This window comes from Aquila chrysaetos, chromosome 2 (genome assembly GCF_900496995.4).
Source record: "Aquila chrysaetos chrysaetos chromosome 2, bAquChr1.4, whole genome shotgun sequence".
NCBI classification, from domain to species: domain Eukaryota; kingdom Metazoa; phylum Chordata; class Aves; order Accipitriformes; family Accipitridae; genus Aquila; species Aquila chrysaetos.
The window spans coordinates 33,961,992-33,982,876 of record NC_044005.1 but is presented as its reverse complement, the minus strand read 5'-3'; the positions used below and the strand labels follow the sequence as shown (position 1 = coordinate 33,982,876).

General features: G+C 36.7%; 1 protein-coding gene across 6 annotated transcripts in view; it reads right to left on the bottom strand.

Annotated features, from left to right (window-relative positions):
* The window catches only part of STXBP6 (syntaxin binding protein 6), a 117,260-nt gene that overhangs the window by 27,692 nt on the left and 68,683 nt on the right, over nt 1-20,885 (bottom strand). For 5 of the 6 annotated variants that reach the window (XM_041120707.1, XM_030003046.1, XM_030003055.1 and 2 more), the window contains 2 exons: nt 4,326-4,456; nt 2,353-2,518 (listed from right to left, as the gene is read on the bottom strand). The exons of the other annotated variant lie outside the window; for it this stretch is intronic. In XM_041120707.1, the coding sequence (XP_040976641.1) occupies nt 2,353-2,518; nt 4,326-4,456 (297 nt within the window). The remainder of the gene's footprint in view (nt 1-2,352; nt 2,519-4,325; nt 4,457-20,885) is intronic. 6 annotated transcript variants of the gene reach the window in all.

The window sequence follows — 20,885 nt, the reverse complement described above, 5'->3', positions numbered from 1 at the left end:
CATCTATTTTTTCATAATTAACTACCGATATTTTCAGGAAATACCAGCATGGGTGCTAGGACAATGCTTTGGAACTGAGTACGAATTTATCTGTATGCATGAACACACCAATAAAGCATGTAATTATAGTAAAGATACAGTATTTCTGTAGAAAACTTAGCATTGCATTAAGAATACCAAACTGAATATTGAAAGGAACAGCAGACGTTTAAACACACTATTGCACCTTACATATTACAACACAATTTCCAATATGATTGCACTGCCTTTTATAATTATTGATACCGGTTATTTGCTAATGAGGACTCTTTTTTTTTTTTTTTTTTTAAATTTTTTGCTCAGTGAGGCTGACACACAGAAAGTCACTGGAATTTAGGGTCAACTAGTACTTGGTTTACAGTTATTACAGTTTCTGTTGAATTATTCAAACTTATCCACAGGGAGTCTGTAACCCAGTGTGAGGAAAACGTTGACAGTGTGAAGAACAACAGAAGCACTGTATCCATAACGAGATTTATTACTCCCTGGCCCTCTACCACATCCATAGTCTGTACTCTGTACCATGTGTGTACACACACAGACTGCGTCTGTGCAGTCAGAGTGACAGGCAAGGAATATGGAAACAGTCACCATCTGGTATCGGAGGATGGGTGAATAAGCCCATTTTAGTTATGAAGTTGCAATAGAGAGAATGCGGGTGTGCTTCATGGGACATGGTAAGGTCTAATGTGTGTTAAAAAAAGTAGAAGTCGAGCAGAAGTTAATGAACCTCAGTGGCAATTTTTTTTTTTTCCCCACTGTGATGACACTTGATTAGGATAAAGATTAATATTTGGGTCAGTTGAATCAGGAACTCAATTTTGGACAGGTCAAGCTTATGAGAATAAAATAATTTCAAAGGCTGAAATATGTGGTGTAGTATTAATACTGACTTATTAGCAGGAAGGATGGATGTGAGCATCATTAGCAAACAGATGACAAACAAAGGCTTGATAGGAGATTTCTTCCATATGAAATGGAAAAATTGTAGAGGATATCTTCTCCCATCAGTGCAGAAACTGCTCCCCCCTTCCCCCCACCACACCAAAAAGAAAACAAAGGAAATCCTATTAATGTGGAAGCGGAAAAAATGAGAGAGGAAGTTTACAAGAAATTTTGTGCCTTTTTTCTTAGTTTGAGAAGACACTAAAAGTATGATTGACAGAACAGTTCTGACTTATGACCACAAAGTTAGGTGTACCCTCAGTGTCAGTAGCCAAAATGCAAGCACCAAACTGGAGATGATTTCCCCCTTCCTCAAGTTTACCTTTAGTGTTTTAGAGGAAAGGGACACAAGACAAAATAACAGCCAGAAAAAAGAACATATAAAGGTGGCTGCACAAAATATAGTTCTGATAATATTGTACAGGAACTTGTTGTAGATTTATGAGAGAGGAGAATTACCAGAAATAACCAAATAAGGCTCTCCATATTTATAACTGATGTCTACTGGTGGGAAGAAACAACAACTAAACAAAACCCCAAGTCAGCTTGCACTTCTCTTCTACAGTTTGGAGACTCACTGAGAAAAACAGGTTTTTTATTCCAGCTGTGAAGAACATGGAAAGTGTAAGAGTTTTTAAAAGTGTTCTGTTTTAGAGCAGACAAAAAGGCGACTATTTTCAGAAATTTCAGTCTAAGGGAACAACTAAAAGAGTTTATTTTCCTGAAGAATACTTTCTGAAATACATGAAAATCCTCCCCCGCCAAATAGTCTTTGTTGCTCGGGAAGTGCATGGAAAATACCAATTTCACATACTGACCAGACTTTTTCTACCTAACCAGACTTTTTTTAGTCTAATTCTGGAAATTCACCTTAAGATATGTGACTCATGAAACAACAAAACTCTAAACTAACCAAATTTTGTGAAGATAAAAGTAAATTCCAAAAAACCCATGGGAAGTTTAGTAATAACCACTTTTTCACAGACTTGTGAGGAAATGGCAATGCAGAACAGGCTTTTAGTATAAGTATTTCAGGCCACTCAGAAATGTTTCTGAATGAACAAAAGTAGAGAGACAAATTGAAATCAAGGTTGCTAAAAAGAGGGATGAGAATGACTGCTCAAAAGGTGGGTAGGGGATGTTGCCTCTAGAACTGAAGACTAGGGAAATAAAGATAGTGGAAGAGTGTGAAGTGGTGCTTGATGGAGAAATGCTGAAGCCTAGAAGTTTACTACTGTGAAGTTAACATATTCAGGCCCATGATTTCAAGATGTAATTAGGCTGCAAGCTCATTTGAACACAGAATAACTCATGTGCAAATCATTTCATGTCCAACTGCACAAAGTACTCCAGCTTCAATAAACTTACCTCCCATAATTTTAGACTGGCAGTTGATAAATTCTGGCTTCTTGTCTGTAAGGTATCGCTGACAAGTGTGATGTAGAACCTGAAAGAATGTGCATTTTTCTGAAGCTGTGCTTGCTACCCATTGGTCAAAAGCATTTTCAAATAGTAAATCAAATTCTGGGGAATCCTAGAAGAAACAAAAAAACACACTACTATTACTCCAGTTTTATAAATGATTTGGAGAAAGATATAGAGCTATTATTTTTGAAAAGGAATTATGTTGGAAAAAGCAGAATGGTCATGCAACTCAAGACTATCCTCGGATTATTTTTCCTTTGCATATTTTTGGATGCAAAAAACCAAAACAGGCAGGAAGTTTTTTTTTCTTGCAGGTATTTTTAATCCGGAATATTCAGCTATGACAAAAATACCTGAAAGCAAAAATACTTTAGACCAAAAAAATGAAAAGTTAGAACCTCATAAGAAACCCTTATTATCTACAGATATATAGTTAGATGTGTCTTCTATATTATGCAAGGATTTGTGCCTCTCAGCACAAAATCTACTTTTACACTATATTATGGAAGATGTGGTTCTGCTCTCAATGCTCAGCCAAAGAAGGAAAACAAACAGCAAGTCCTAGTTCTTGTATTATCATAAAGTGTTGCATAGGTCTCAGGATAACATGAACAAGAGTACTCCTAGAACAAAGGAAAGCCCAGCTCTATACCATGCATCAACTGCCAAAATAAATTGATTTTATGCAAGTAGTATTGCTATATATTTAGCAATTTTTGCTAAATATCGTTTTTTAGTCTAATCTAGTAAATGCTTTCTTTGAATCAATGACACTAGGAAGTCACAGGAAGACAAGTTTGAAAGGAACACGTCTAAGCTTAAGAATTTGATAGGACTTTCAGTCTAAGAGTATCCCAAGCATCTGTTGTTTACATAGCCGCATAGTAGATGCTGGAAAAGGGCCTAAAATTCCTATCCCTTACCTATTTGTCATTGCTCTCATTTTCATTGTCCGTTTACCCAGAGAAAATGTAATTCCACTCCCTGCATTCCATAGGGCAGGGGCCACAGGGCTTCTTTTTTGTACAAAAGACTGTACTGGGTAGTAACAGAATTTGGTGCACCATTGTTAAGATGCTTAGGTGCCTGATCAGAGCTCAGCTTTGAACAAACCAAGGGGGTCAGTCACAAACATATTTTCCTGTACAACAAACACAGTAAGTCACTTTGTGATCACATAGTATGAGCCACATTCCTAACTTCTAATTCTACTGTTTTACTGCTGAAGATTTGTATTCATAAGCTTATTACATATTAGTACGACTTTGTCTTGAGACAGCTCAAGGCAGGCTGTATATTCCACATTAAAGGAATAATTCCAAAACTATTTAGTGTGGGGGGGTGGTTTGTTTGTTTTATTTTTGTTGGCATTTTTTTTGTTTGTTTAAATCAACGTTCTTGTGCCATTGGCAACTAAACCACACCACCACACTTTGTAGAAAAAGATAAGAAATGCAGAAGGATCCGAGGAATGTCCTAGAAAAAAAACCCGCAAAGTTCACAATATTTCACAAACTTGAACCTCAGTAACCTCTCCTTGTCCTTGCTTCTACTTACTGCTCTATCTTACAACACAGCTGCATGCCAAAACGGACCCCAAGAGGCTTATAGCTGAAGACAAGGCAAACAAGGCTCTAATTTTTCTCTTTACAAAGAAGAGAGAGAGTAGGAAAAGTAGGGAAAGACAGTAAGAAAAAACCCCATATGAGCTGTGGCCTCCTCCCATCTTTCCCATTAAAATTTATTTCACATATTCCATTGAGTTATTTCTTTTGAAATTGAGAGCTTTTGAGAATTTGCACTTAAAACTTCTATCTTATCTTTCCAGATGCCTTTTGAATAGTGAAAGAATGTCTGATTCACAGATCAGTTATAAAAGAGCTCAATTTTAATTTTCTAGAACTGTTCAGACTCACCCGATTAGGGTCTATACCATTGACCTGGCGAAGCTGCTCGAGCATCCACTGCGTTCTCCTGACAAAAGATGTAGAGCCTTCAAATTGCTTCACCTTCGTAATAGAAGCTTGAGCTGGTTTCTTGTTCGTCACTGAACATATAAAATAAAAAAACATATAACTGAAATGGGCTTAATGTTTCAGGAATGTGCTGTTTAGTTCACTGTATCAGTGGCTGGTTTGCTGGTGTATTTTCTATAATGTCCCACAAAGTTAACACACGTCACTGATTCTGACAGTAGAACACACTCCCCTCCCTGGATATCATGCTGAAAAGCACATTTCTTATTGTCAGTATGATGGTGCGATGCCAAACAAGCATTATACTGCTCAAAATTGGATATATTTTAACCATTATCAGCTTAAAATGCCAACACCCTGTGAAAAACAGAACTAAAACGAAGGTCTTTCCATCTGCATTCTTACAATCACCTCAATGTTCTCTTTTCCCCCATGCTAATTAGCTGATGTTTCTCATACCCAACCTCTTATTCATTTCTTTCTCTTCTTGTCAGTTTAGATAAGAGAACACAAAGGGGGGGAGGTGGTGGTGGTGGTGTAGGGAGACATCTCCATATAAGTATAAGTCCATTTATGTACTTTTAAAAAAAATCCTATTACATTAGACTGACTTTCATGTTGGTGATTGATTGAAAAAAAAATAGGTTTCTCCAGTCTTTTCACAACATGTCACATGGTGGTGGTGTTATACAAGCATGACCTACATCTATGACATTTAATTCCCAATTTCCAGTTTCCAGTCAACAGTCGTAAGTATACGCAGTTACTGCATTGAGAAAGTAAACCCACCAAATGAGACAATAGTCTGTGAAAAATATAGTTATAAGAATTAAGGAACTTAAGATTGCTCAACTCCCCCAAAAACTATTAGGTACCACAAATAAAGACCATAAATAAGAATGATCTTACTTGTTATAAACAAAATATATGTTAAAAACCACAAAGTCAGTCATGCAAGACTGCCCTGCCTTTGAAAAAGAAAGCAATATAAACCACTCCAATTAGTGTATCCTTAACTCAGCATCAGGTTTTCAAACATTACTTAAACATTAAAGCTAACTTTTCAACAGCAGGAAAATTAGCTTCCTGTATTAGACTTCTTCTCTAAACAAACAAATCTTCTTTTCATCAGTGTATCTTGTAACCTCCTTGAAAGTTCTATAAGCAGTTTGAGGCACTTTCTATAATCATACTCTGTATTTTATTTACATGTTATTTATCTGTTCCTGTATGTTAAATCACTTCCAAACACGTTTCAACTTTCAGTGAAGAAATAATTATTGTACTGCACAAACTGCTAAAGCTGGTGTGTCATTTACCTTTGTCCTTAAACTCTTTATTTCCAAAAATCCTTTTATCCATATGGTCCTCCCAAAAGAGTATTATTGGAAAAGTCACTTTTCTCTGCTTTTAGATGCTGGCAGTTAAAGAACGCTTTTAAAATACTCAAGACTTGAACAGTAAGATTGCTTATTTTTGTGCACCCCCTTTACCCAAATAATCAGGAAAACTAACAGGCTTCCCACTTTGAAGATGCATGCTGCGTGCACTTCTGCACTCAGGGGCACAGTTTACAGTAAGTAAACATTGATGTAATACCTCATCATTCTGTAAAGCTAAAAAGTTAATACTGTTTCTTAGGATGAAAACTTACCAACGTACAGATCACTGTCTTGATGTTAAATGAAGTTTGGAATAGACTAGCAAATACAGATTAATATGAAAAATTCTTTTCAATACCTCAGATTTACACATTTTCAGTTCAGTGTATGTCTGTACATGTGAAAGTCCAAGCACCCTTATGAGAGCTTAATCTGATAAACAGAAAATTCATTTCCAAGGAAATTTTAGTAGGTAAAAAAAAAATAATATCAGATACTAACATTCCACATGGCAGACAATTGTTTTTAAGAAGTTACTTTGGAATAGAAAGCATAGTTGGACTTAATGTATTGACCAGACTATTGATAAGAATGTAAAAAACAGATTGCCAGGAGCCTCTTCATAGCAGTTGAAGCACTGAGAACCAAATTGGTGCAGTATGCAATTCAGAATTGCACATCAAATAGTACAGAACAGAGAAAACCAATGTAGTATCAGAAAGCTAGCAGCAAAATTAGATGAGAACAACTACTGAAATGCAAAGACTAGATACTACTGAGATTGGTATTAAAGATTCATTGATTGCTCACTGGCCTATGCACCCAAGCCCAATAATATTAATAAAGCAGAGGTGACAGGCATCCTATCTATACTTACATAGTATGTACAGGTTCTGTTTTTACTGCAAGTTCACACACTGAGTGGGAAAAATTCAAAAGTTATGGCAAACTCCATAGCATTCCACTATACCAAGTTTCACATATTTTCTACAAAGCAGTACTAATAGAAGGCTATCTAACAGTGGCTCAAGTTTTATGGTCTGTGGATTATTCCCTTTCCGTGCAAAACAGTCAATAATCTACTGCTGAATGAATATTAAAAAGAAAAAATTGTGCACGCTATACATAAGCCACATACAGAATTAACACTAGTAGCATTGCAAAACAAAGTGTTCAAAATTAGGAAGCACTAGACAAAACAATTATGTGACCAAATGCTATTTCTTCCCCCTCAGAATCTCATGAATGAATAGTCAACTACAAGATGTATTGCCCTAAACTTTAGCACAGGAGGCTTCTCACTGCTGTGAAGGCTTCTACATGTCATACATTCCAGTGCTCTTGAAAACAGGGGTCATTACATATTTCAAGATGAAAATACAAAATTTTACAGATACAATAGTTAAACACTAAATGTCTAACATCAACATCTCCATAAATTGCTTGGCTGATCTGTCATATCCAAAATCTAATTCTCCAAATTCTCTGTATAGCAGTTTTAATAATAAATGAGCAGCAGCTTTGTCTTCAGCTGGAGCTGTTAGTGCTCTGTACTTTGGCAAAAGAAGATTACATTAAGTGCCTATACTTCAGCAACTCTTAAAAATGCCTATTAGCGATCAACCATAAAAACACCTTGATTAGATGACTTTCTATATCATCCACCGCACAGTAACGCTGGGAGAGGCCAAGAGGGCTCTTCTACGGAAGAGCTTATAAGGGTCTTGGGTATCTCAGTCATCTTAGGTAGAAATTCAGTCTCACATTAGCTGATGTGATCTTCTTGGAAAAATGGCAGTTCTCCCGTTAGGTCTCACACTCGCGACTGTTGTGCAAAGCCAAACAGATCTACTTGCACTTCACCTTTTGTGTCTTGGTATTTTAGGAAAAAACTAGCATTTCTAGAACATTCAAAAAAACAGCTACCCATGAACCCACGAAACATGCTTTAAAACCTTCATTTAGTCCATGAGAGCTTGACAGTAGTATGGCAATCACTGCAACTCTGTGAAACCCTTTGGCAGCTGGGAAAACCATCCTCACTAGCTGCTCATTATGTTGCCTTGCAAACTAGAGCACTTCTACACAAGCCACTGAGTGGGTGGTACCTTGCAAACATGTAAAATTCTTTTCTTAAACCTGAAAAAATTTGAAAGCAATTACATGCTCCTAGCCACATTCCCTCTCTGACAAGTTATTCAGATGTGATCATTAACATCTTCCACAATCATTATCTACCTTAATAAAAGACAATATTTAAGTTATGATTCAATTTAGGTGGCGGTTTTTGTTTGCTTTGCTTTTTTCGGGGGGGGGGGGGGGGGGGGGGGGGGGGGAGCGGAACAGAGCTTAACATTATGCCTTCAAAATATGAAGCTGTACTAGTGTGGACAAAGTACATTTGTTTGGAACCCATCAATAGATGGTTGGTCCATACAGTATTTCTGTGTGTCATCAGATGCAAATAAATAAGCTTTTTAAATTTTTATTTATTTTTTAAAGAAACCTACAGTTATTCGTAAAGTAAGAAAGAACATGTGATAAGACAACTACAGCAATTTATGACGGAAGACATTGTGAGGTTTGGTTTTGGGGTTTTTTGTTGGTTTTTTTTAAACACTTGATTAACATACAACCAAAAGTCGCTGAGTCAGAAACAGCACTATTTCCTCTGGGATTGAAGACATTATTAACCATTTTGCATCGTAAATAAAAATAAGTTCGGTATTAAGTTTCAAAGAGGTTGTTAAAGCTTGAGAGGCACGCATTTAAGCAAAATAGTCTGTTTCAAAAGCAGATCAGAGAATATGAGGCAGAAATAGTCAGATCAGAATTCGCTTTAGAGAATGCTGTGACAGTCAGAAAAGTCACTGTTCTCATAATTTGGAACACATGGAAACAAATGCATTTGAATTCCAGATCTCAGCTAGAATCCAGGACCACATGCATGTCTAGCATCTTAAGCAGCAAATCAATACAGCTCTTCACACAGAAAGCTAAGGGAGACTAAAGTCACAGTCCAAATTAATCTCATCTGCAGTCCGGAATATATTTTCTTTATTTCTTGAGTCTTGAATGGAAAAGATAAAATAATGAAAAATGGTTAATTCCTTAAATACTCACCCCAAAATACCCGCCCTTGAGAAACAGCCTGAAAGCTCTAAACCACCGCACCATGAACTTTTATTTATTTTATCAGATTTGAAATACATATGTAAAAAGCAATGTCTGTCTTTGAAGTCTTGACTCTGAATATCTGTGTATGTTTTGGATGTTCTTTAAATTTGGATCTGTGTATTTAATACCTCAAACTCTAGGTAGTTAGTAATCTTATGACAAATGGCTTGATTGCCCCACAAAATTTCTAGTCATGTTGCAGTGTATTTCTAAAGTGCTGAATGACTGAAATAACTACTGAAGGGAGAAATTAAAAAGTGCAAAGTCCTGAAGCAGGCAGTGACTGGTGCAACTGTTCACATTATAATAAGAATTTTTTTTATCTGGGCACTGCACAGATTAATAAATTAAGCAGCCTTAACTTTTACTGCTGTTGTGTCACTAGCTCTTGAGGGAAAAAAAAAAAAGTAAAAAATGAAGTAAGATCACTCAAAAAATTACTTTCATCTATGAAATTATTTCATTTGTGCAAGTGACAGACTAAGACTCCCTCCTGAGTGGGCCTGCAGAAGTCTACTGAAGACATTGGCTGTGTAGTACAATCCAAAACTATTCATCAATTTAATGTCAGATCAGCATAATCAATCTGTCAAATCCTGTACAGCGGATACTCATCCTTCAACTCATAAATAACCAATGATGCAAAGTTTGTCAAATTGGCTACTATTAATTAATGATGGAAAAAATCTTTAGAATGCACTCCAGAAAGTCTAAAGCCTTTTAAAAAAAGATCTTTTTGAGATTAAGAGAAAGTTGAACTCAATACCATGACAGTTTGATGTGATTTCATGGTCACTGTATCTAGAATTTAATCATTCCTACCTTCTTGTAGAAATGTTGCCCTAAAGCAAACTCTTCTTTTCACAGTGAGACCAAGTCTAAAAACAGCCAGGAGTTTCCTAAACAGCTTTTGATTGTCAGAATAAAAAGAGCAAATTTAAAAGCAGCAGCACATTTTAATTAAAAATATATTTAATATCCCATACAGATTTTATTAGGAAATAGGTAAAATTATGTATTAGTATTTGTGGTAGAAACGCATTTTTTTTTCCACGACAGTTCTTAAGGAAAAATAAGTAGGTTATGAACAGACTGTGACAGAGATAATTACTGCTCTATACTTTCCAGTTCTCCAGATTTACATATTGAAAAGCTGTCTTCTCCCTCCAGACTTCTGTTTTTGCAATTACATCTAATTCTCATTCTGCAAGTCCCTTCACTCCCAGCCACCAAGGAAACAACTATTTCTTAAACTTGCAAAAAGCTTATTGACTAAAATTCTCACAGTCATGTACACAATTCTAGTAAGCTATGGCTACCAGTTAGGCTGATGATTGCAGTTTCTGACCATCAAAAAAAACAGTGACTTTTTTGTTTCTTTGTCCAATTACTACTCAATTCTGCAACATGTTTTGAGTTTTTGTATTGAGAGGACAAAGCACAAGTAACTTGTGGAAATGCCTCAGAAATTTGAGGAAACCCAAGACATTTCTTTCTTGCAAATGTCATAAAGTACAGAGGCTGAAAGAAAAGACAATACCAACAAGATATCTACAAGGTCTGACCCTCATTTTCTATTCTCACCTACGTAATTCCAAAGCAAAAGTCAAGAAAAAAGATGATTTACCTCTATTCCTCTAACATGAGAAGCTCTTCCTTCTGTCACAAGAACAACCTTACAATTGTTTTCCCCTACATTTCAAAATCTTACTTTCTCTGTTCTCTTTCCAGAGTGAGGAAATGGGGACTAGGCAGGGGAAAGGACACTAAATAACACATTCCTCAACCCTTTTGATAGTAGAAGCTTGTATTATTGCTGTTCTGCAATGCTCCAAGGTAGTTTGAGCTAATACTGTTCAGGCCACATGGTCCTATAAGCGAAGTATGGTCCTGGCAAGCAATTTCCAGAATTTCCCAAAGCAACTTTCCAAAAATCAGATAAATGAAGCTGAGGATTAAGAAAGGTGGAACAAATGGATACATTCTGACTTATTTAGGTATTAAAGAATATGGACCAGATACATGAAACTGTCTTAGTATACCGTGGGGATTTCAGGAAAACTGTTTCCAGTCAGCTTCACATGATGGCTATGAGCTTTGCTGTCTATCAACTCCAGCTTTGAGTTTGAACACCAGAACTTGCAGTATTTCATATTTTCTCAGAGCAGTTTCAACTAAATGCTGATTTAATGTGGCATCTAAATTAATTCTAGAACTTCAAGCCTTCCCACTATAGTTGCCCAATTGCTACCTCCTGCAACCTTCATATCTGCCATGGTTCTTAAACCTCAGCTAACCTCAGGGATGCTCTGAGAAGACAGTGCTAAGAAGAACCCAGACTCTGCCACCTCCAGGATTAATTTTAGGTACAGGAAAAAAAGGGTATCTTTGCAGTAGAAGACAGCTAGCTTCACTGAAAATAAACAAAAGCAGCTAAAACTGGGGCAAGTTTAAATTCCCACTTGCATGTCAAGGCTTGCCAGGTGTCAAAATGTCTGATAAATTGAGGCTTGGCTTCTCAGAATTGCATTTCCTACCTTTGCCCATATTTCCTCTGTCCTTCCTTTGACAATGCTGCCTTCTCACCATCTGGGATTTAAGGAGTAGAAAGCAGGGAGAAACTGCACAGTTTCTACCTTCTCTACTTACTAAATAGGACAAGGGGATGTCAGTGGCCCTAAAGGCACAGCAGTTTAACCAAAAATTAATTCCTTCTGTTTCTTTAGGCACAGCATGTTTTGACATCAAATTGGAAAACAGAAAGAAAAGAGAAGCTTTCAGATACAACAGAGGCAAACTATTCATAAGTCTAAACACACACTGTTTATCCCAGAACCCTTCCCAATAGTTCAAATAACAAACAATTTGCATCATCTATCTGCTTAAATCAGCATCTACTGCATCACTGTTCATAACAAGTTGTCAACCTCACTCTCATTGCTTTCAAGATGTATGAGATGTGTATCTCTTAATTAAGGTTTGTTCACACATTGTTCAAAATATAGTGTTAAGTAGTATTTGTTCTTTCTACATATAAGTTATTTTTATCTACTGAATAGTAAACCAAAACTCAAATAATAAAAAAATCAGTTACCCTGGAAATTCAGTTTAAGGTATGCGATATCTTCCCGAGATGAAAGACTAGACAAAACAGTTTTTTGGTGCCTTCAAATGAAAAAAAAAAAAAAAATTGCTTTGGCTTGCAATGAAAACTTTTTTTTTCCACATGTTAACACACCATAAAGTGCTATAAGCCTGAAGTGAGGGCCTGTATGTTTTCTAAACATACCGAGTGCATTAGTAACAAACTGCTGCTTATAGGCAGAATGCCTTGCCTTTCAGTTTTGCACCTAGTTTTCCATTATATTTACTTTTCACAGAACCATGTAAACACATGTCCTTAAAAATAGTTTTTATGCCTGTTTAAACACTTTAAGCCCCCATCATACCATATACATTACAGTCCTTACAGTTTCTTGACAGACTCTTTTTTCATTCCTAGCAAATTTTTAAAGCAAAGAAGATAGACGTATTGCAGTTATAAATTAATAGCTTGCTTAAATTATTCTATATTGCTGTAGTATATGAAGTTTAAGGTATTGATACCAAAGCAACTGCTTTTCATATTGGCACAGTTATACAGACAGATGCAGTTAACACTGGAAAGAATGGCAGACTTCATTTTATAGCCAGAGAAAAAGCTTCTGCTTAACTGCAAATATTTGGAAAGGAATCTTATTAAACACATATTCACTTCCAGAATGATGACTGAACTTCCAGGTTTTGTTGGAATTGCCTTTTACTATTCCATATTGCAAAGCAGCCAACTTTCAAACTTTTCCCACCTCCTTTTTCCTGCATACAGTCAGCTGCATTTGAAGACTCTTGAGATATTTCTAGTCAAATATACCAAATTTGATTTGCGTATACATTTTTAGTTAAAACCTAGTTGAGAGGACAGGATGGTGCTTCAACATATCTACCAAGGTGTCCTGGTTTCAGCTGGGATAGAGTTAATTTTCTTTCTAGTAGTTGGTATAGTGCTATGTTTTGAGTTCAGTATGAGAAGAATGTTGATAACACTGATGTTTTCAGTTGTTGCTAAGTAGTGTTTAGACTAAAAGTCAAGGATTTTTCAGCTTCTCATGCCCAGCCAGCAAGAAGGCTGGAGGGGCACAAGAAGTTGGGAGGGGACACAGCCAGGGCAGCTGACCCAAACTGGCCAACGGGGTATTCCGTACCATGTGACATCATGTCCAGTATATAAACTGGGGAGAGTTGGCCTGGGGGGCATCGCTGCTCGGGAACTAACTGGGCATCAGTCGGCGAGTGGTGAGCAATTGCATTGTGCATCACTCGTTTTGTATATTCCAATCCTTTTATTATTATTGTCATTTTATTATTGTTAGTACTATATCATTACTAGTTCTTCCTTTCTGTTCTGTTAAACTGTTCTTATCTCAACCCACGAGTTCTACCTTTTTGCTTCCGATTTTCTCCCCCATCCCACTGGGGGGCAGGGGGGGGGGGAGTGAGTGAGCGGCTGCGTGGTGCTTAGTTGCTGGCTGGGGTCAAACCACTACACAAGGCACTGTTACTGCAGAGGAAGATAATAGGTATTCCAGCCAGGTCCCAGGGAAGAGGGATGAATTCTTCACAACCCAGGAACCAAAGTCTTCATTGGGGACCTCTCAGCCAGTGTAGAGCTCCTGCTGATCCTGGCCTAGAGAATTTTGCATTAGTAGTTCACCTTGTCCTGGGACAGTAGGTATTTTGTGACTGAGAATTTGAGCCCACCATAGTTTGTGCCCTTCTGTATTAGTCTGGATCATCTACAGCTTCAATCTTCTTTTCTCCCTTTTCCTTAAGAGGAAGGCAGCATCCTACACAGACTTTGCTGAACAGGATACTTTAAATAGCCTTGTAAGCTTTTACGCACACTTCAGAAAACCCCACTTTAATCTAGTTTAGAAATCATGGCTTAAGATACAAACCACAGTGAATATCTGTGTGGGTGGCTTGAGATATTCCTTTTATCACATTCTGGTCACTTCAGCACCGGCAACTATGGAGAACCAGTTGAAGTCAATACCACAAAAGTACTTCTAAACTTAATAACTGGAATTTGGCATAATTCCAATACAAGTTAACAGATGTGCATCCGCATGCAGAGAGTACACTAGGAATTACCTCACCAGCCTGAAAACAATGTTTGAACTTCACAGCAAGTGTCCTGAGGGGCAGGAAAAGGCTCTGGAAAACTAAAGTTTGAATTCATTACTCACTAACTTACACAAAAAGTACAGTATCAAGAAATAGTTCTCCATTTCTAAGTTTGCTTAGGTAACTTGACAGGCTTCAGGTTCTGGAACAAATCAGCCAATGACTTTTAAGATCCTACAGTCTCAGAGGACCCTGTTGTAAAAGGGTAGAGTGTTTACTGGAGCTTTTAAAGTGACTTAGAAAACTGTGCTGTTTTCTTGATTTTGTACTGAATCAATGACCTAAAATATAGTAGATGAGACTACTACTAAAGTAAATACTTTGCACACAGCAGATGCAAGAAAGGACTCTATTACATCTGTTCAATACAAAATCCCTAGCTTTTGCTACACAACGGCCTAAGTCAGAACAGCAGTGGGCAAATTATTACATATTCTTATGACTCAAACTTTCAGATGGACAGAATTCTACAAAAACATTCACATTCACATGTGGCGTGATAACATCCAAGTCTCCACATAAGCAACTAAAAAAGGCTGGTAGACTTTGACCACTTCAGATTATGAAGAAATTAAAAACCAAACACACATGCAAACCAAACCAAAACAACAAAAAACCCAGAAACACATCTGTGGGGAAGTACAAGGGGTGATTAAAGGAAAGGCCAAGCAGGAAGAAAAACAAGTTAAGTGGGCCAATGGCTGCAATGCCAAGTTAACATCATACATTATTTTAACTGAAGCCCGTTATTTAAATCCTGTCCATTCAACAAGAAAACCCAGTATGTCAACCTATGAAGCACCCTACCTGTAGTAACCCACAACACATTTACTCAGCAGAAGCCACATATCCAGCTTTTCTTGCATCTTATCCCTGGAAGTGTAGTAATTACTATGAAGGGACATTTTTACATGCTGATGTTTTTTTGCTGAATTATTTTCTGCAGACAACTAAACTGACATACAGCAAGCAACACGTACATTTCAGGTAGCCTGAGATGTAAAAGTAGGGGAAAAAAAAAATCACCTCTAAAGTATGCACCTTCTGAATATTCTGAACTTGATTTAAGTTCATAAGAATAAGACTACCAGTACTACTATTATTAGATCTGGAAGAATGCTCATGTTGTGTGTGTCTTACACTAATACAAAGGATATTTTATATAGCAGCAGGTCCCATCTCTATCCTATGTATCCCCATAATAGTCCAGAAAGTAATTTTTTTTATTATTTCATATATATACATATATACACATATGAATGAACAGGCTTCTGAAATGCAGTCTTACCCCCCCAATTTTTTAGTTGCTCTAAAAAGTGAATGCAGCAAATTAACTTTAGACACCAATTTTCACAAATTTACATATTAAACACTATCAAGGGAGTTTAGAGGTAAGACCAAAAACCTCCGTGGGACAGAATCCTGTGCAGTATTTTATGGACAGTTCAGCAGACGGCATCCTCGTCACACTTCCAGCGCCCATCGTGCTTCTGGGGAATCAGTTCTCTGCCCATCTGCAACCAAGGGTTTTCAATGCCTGCTCTTGCACACTGAGTTCAGTGGTTGAGTTCTCTTTTTCAATGGCATCAACCAACAAGTATTCTTGACAGAACCCACAGAATAAACAGACTTTCTTAAACCTTCACAAATATTCCCTACAGCTTCAATTATCTGAAGAGAGACAGTATAGTCTCTTGCCAAGTTTTTCACTGTTTCCATGTGCTGTTCAACAACAGCATTTCAGGGTCGGAGGTCACCTCCACTTACTTGTATGCCAATTTGGTTTGCAAAGCACTTTGAGACCATGAGATGGAAGGTAATATGTGAGTAATATTTAAAATTTTGAAATCTTTAAGCATGTGAATAGTGATTTGAAAATCAAGTGAAATTGAGACCCTAACAAGGCCAACTTAAGAAGTGCTAAAAACATCCATTTTACAAAAATAAATGTCTTGCTGAAATGGAACCCAACACTTAGGTTGTGTATTTACCCTCCATTCTTTTCCACTATGCTTTATTTTAAATTTGTACAATGATGGCATTTCTCAAACTGGCTTTTTTTTCTTTCAACTATTGATTTATTGCAGCTACCCACTGAGCTTGTTTCACTTCGTGAACAAGATGCAAGTAATTAAAGTGTCTAGAAACTGAAGTATATGTGTACTTTGCTACTTTTACTATATCAACACTTACTTACAGACTGACACATCGAAAGGCCATACCACAATAAAGCTCCTTGTGTTACAGGATTAATTACTGCTATTTCATAGGCATAATTCTTACAGGAATATACTCCAGGTAGTCCTCAGAGGCCCCAAATTTTCTGCCCAGTAATGTGGAAGACTATGTTCTTCTCTTATGAATAACTCAATTAAATGAAATTTGGCTTCAGATTTAATCTCTCAGCTCTGAAGCTATGAAAACCTAACCTGAATGTGCCCCTGGCTATTACTTAACACATGAAATTTGGAAACAGGTTTAAGACAGTTGATGACTCATGCTTAATGAGAAAAATAGATACCCTACAGACAGAGAAATGTCTCAAAAAAAAAAAAATCTAGAAATAACTCTTAGAGTTACACTACAGAAAATAGTATCTTAAAAACCTTTTAATGATTTACTGTGCTAACGTAGCATTAATTTTTAATTTGTAGTAACATTTTACTGCTTATAGTAGCTTTTCCTTTGTAAAAAATTTTCCTGTGAAAATTACTCCAAAAAATAATCTATACTGCCACTGTTACAAAAGGAGTTTTCTTCATCAATTTATTTTAGAGCACAAAAAAATGAGCCCTTATTTCTTTGCACATTACAGATCCTGATAGCGAGAGGCCTTTGCAACTGACCTTATTTTTCGACTGTACTGTACACATTGTACTGCACTATTGAGGGACAACATCCTTTTCATTACATTTCATAAAACCAAACAAAACCAACTGTTAATATGCCACCCCCCCCAAAAGAAACTCATTACCACCTTAGATACATGTTGCTAGTTATAAATGAAAAAAACCTGTTTCCAGTAATTGCAATGATCACTAGCACTGTCTTTACTAAACATTAAGATCATAATTTCCTTTACATTTTTATCAAACAGGATTGTTAAAACCCACATAATGTGAATATGTTTCACTGTCATATTTTCACATTCTACATCTGACAGATTCACTGTTTGTTCCTCAGCAGATTAAGTTTGCCAGTAGTTCAGTTGGGATGTGTCTATGTTTGACCTGCCTGAGGAGACAACTGTTTCCAAAGGAAAACAGAACACAGGAAATAGCCCCCTGGCAAAAGTACTAAGACCATCTAAACAGATAAAAAAAGTCTCTTACAATTTTGTTATTTTACATACTATTGTCACTATGTTGCTTCCCTTTCTACTTTGTGCAAAAAAACCCCAACCAACCAACCAAAAAAAAAACCAAACCCCAAACCCCTAACCAAACAACAATCCATAATTATTTTGTTGTCTTTGGCTTGGCTTGCGATGAAAGTACTTTTCAGGTTAAGAGACACTCACTAAAGCCTTCTAAGCACTGCAGTCCTACCCAAATGGATACAGAAGAGAGAAGGAAAACTAACAGACCCAAAGGCCATGAAATATTTTTTGACACATTGAGTGATACATTAAGAGGCCAGACCTAAAGTCATAGCTGAAATGTTAAGTGAAGCCAAAAGAGAAAATATATTTCAGTTTGGAAATGTTTCAAAGTTTCATTTTGGGTCCCAGGTCAATACTGAAGTGTTACTTAACAAGTCTGTATAGATTGCACTAATTTTGTCCGTCATCTATAGATGCCAATAGAAGCTAGTACAGACATACATTCCAATTTTCCTCTACCAAGTACCGATTATCATCAAGTCACAAAGCCCCCAACAAACAAACAAAAAGACAGAAAAAAAAACCCAACATTAAAATATACTGACCCCCAAAAGCAAAAATCTCACTGATACTGTAAATCAGTTAAATAGAAAGCAAAACTGATTAAAAAATGAAGTCAGAACTTTCAAAAAGTTATTTTTATACTATACATTAGTGGTCACCATTCAATTTAAGATAAATAGGAGGCATTCAGTAGTATAGCACCCAAGTGCTATAGCATGCACTTACTTCAACTGCCAAAGACAATTCTGATACTGTCTAGCAGATTTTACTGATACGTCATTTTTTCTGAAAGACTAAAAACAGTGACTCTCTTCCTCCTCCAATAAGATGGAACCACAAAAGTCCTTCTCCTCCTTCACAGGGCAAGAAATTAGCCACTATTTTCAACACTTCCAATATATAGACTAAAATACAAGACCTTGGTTTTTTTTTAGAGGTTGAATGATGGAATCAGGAGATAATTAGTGAAGTGTACACCTCAGGAGCTGCAAAAGAATGCATCAACTTCCATGTTTTTTGAACTGAGTTGGCCTTTTGAAGGGTTATTAATCATCTCTACAGAGGGCCAACTGAGCTAATGACTCTGGTCCTCTCAGTTATGCTCTATGGACAGGGAATGCACACTAATGCCTGGTTTGAAACAGATCAGCAGATTAGCATTTGAATACCATCTCATCTAAGCTTGGTCTGCTGTGGCACACTTCATGGAAAAATAGAAAACACAAAATCTCTTCCTCAGAAAGTATAAAACGCACCAAAACTGTTACACATCTAGCCCATGCATCTGCTTTGCAAAACAAAACAACAGAAAACCCCAACCCAAACCAAAACACAAACCACCACCAAACCAGAAATAAAACCATGTCTGTTAAAAGCACTATTGCTTGTTTTGTGAGTTTGTTTTTTTTTTTTATACCATCTGAACAATAGGATTTTATCTGTCCAAGTAGATAACTATGAATTATTTGGCTTGAAGTGTGTGTTTTGCATGAGTGAATTGGATCAATTTCCTACCAGAAAACAGCCAGTGAAAGTATAAATGAATTGACAGTACACAAAGGATAAGGTAAAGGAAACTGACACACAGGGGAAAGAATACTTTCTTTAAAGCATTATCCATAGAGTTCCCGGACACAGTACTACTAATATCAGTCTTTGAGAGGGGAATACCAATTATTTTCTTTTGCTAATTGTGTATATGGAGTAATGCATTTGTATTTATAGTCAAATTAAAACTGGGTGAAAGGAAAAAAAAAAATTCAGATCCTGATTTCTTCTACCTTCAAAGGTTAAAACCAAAGATATTTTGAAGCAGATAAATGCAACAGTTTGAAAGACCTTGAAAGGATATTAAAAAAAAAACCAAACCCAACCAAAACCAAAGATAAAGAACAGGTGTGAAACATGAAGAAAGTATAGATCACAGAAATCAAGAATCTTAAATATTTTAAATAGTTTCACTATCTAGCAAAAGTTGTACAACTAGGACACTCAATGGTTCGAACTTGTGTCAGCAGGTGTGCCCCCTTAGCCTACAGTCATGCTGTGATTGCTGGTACAAGAGCTATAATGGAGTGGACTACCTGCTGTCTTGGTGGGCAGCTGTACAGAGGACATTAAGACTACTGCAATCAAATTAAAAAAGAGTTATTCCCACAAACAGTCACATATCAGGAGAGGAAAAATACAATGCTACAATAGTGCAAAAAAGCCCTAATCCACAGCAGTATCTGGAGGACAAATAATTCCCCAAACCAGGAGAAATACAGTAGGATCACTTTAAACTGGGGAGGGAGGGAAGCTAAGGAAAATCTCGGCATGAAGAAATGCTGCAAAAACCCCCCAACTCTCTGCATTTCACCAAATGTCTCCTTACACAAAAACAGTGTCTGAACATAAACAGAACTGATACTACAAGCACCACTGTAACACCTTGCAGATTTGTTCCTATTGTTGTCACTATGTATTCATTGTACAATGCAATGTGAGGGATTTATTTTAAAATGGATGAACTGCTCATTATGTCTCCCTGTACTTAATTCTTCTGACTGATTTTTAGCTTTTCCATGGGAAGAAATGAGGTGCAGACCAGCATACGATCAGGCAAATTTGGTACCTGGCAAGACCGTTAAGATGTGAAAAACCGCAACAAATTCTAGTGGGTTTTCTAAAAGCATATATTTGAAGTTATGATCTCTAAACACAACCACCTCTAAAGAGATGCACAGCCTGCAAACTGAAATCTGACAGTGCAGCTTTCTCATCTCATGATTTTTATTGTCTCATGACTGTTTTTTTCAGTCCTTTGCAGTGCATTGGAGGTAACAGTGTGGATAACATATACCACACCACATGTTTTAAAAGAAACTCTCTGGAAACATGCTTGATATGGAAAATGCATCTGGTTTCTTCCAGCCAGACACCACAAAAATCAAACAAGACCAGATGAAAATAATTATTCTGACTTCTTTAAAACTGGACTCGCTAAATTCCCTACTTCTTGTGTCTACAGTAATCTAACAAGAAGGCTCAGCACACTTGCTGCAGAAGTCGTGAGAAAATGGGTAATTTGTGTTCACTTTCATACATCTATTGCAACACAACCTAAAGCAAAAAAAAAAAAAAACATTAGGTCCACCCATTCTACACTAACATACAAAACACACCAAATAAAACCAAGTCCAACCAATAGTTACAGAACGAATACATAAAAGCCATCAAGGAGAAGTAAAGTAAGATTCAAATATCAACTTTAATAAATACTGTGGAATTTCCTTGTGAGGGAGATTAATCTGGGAAGTTAAAATCAAGTGCGATTTCCTTCACAGCATG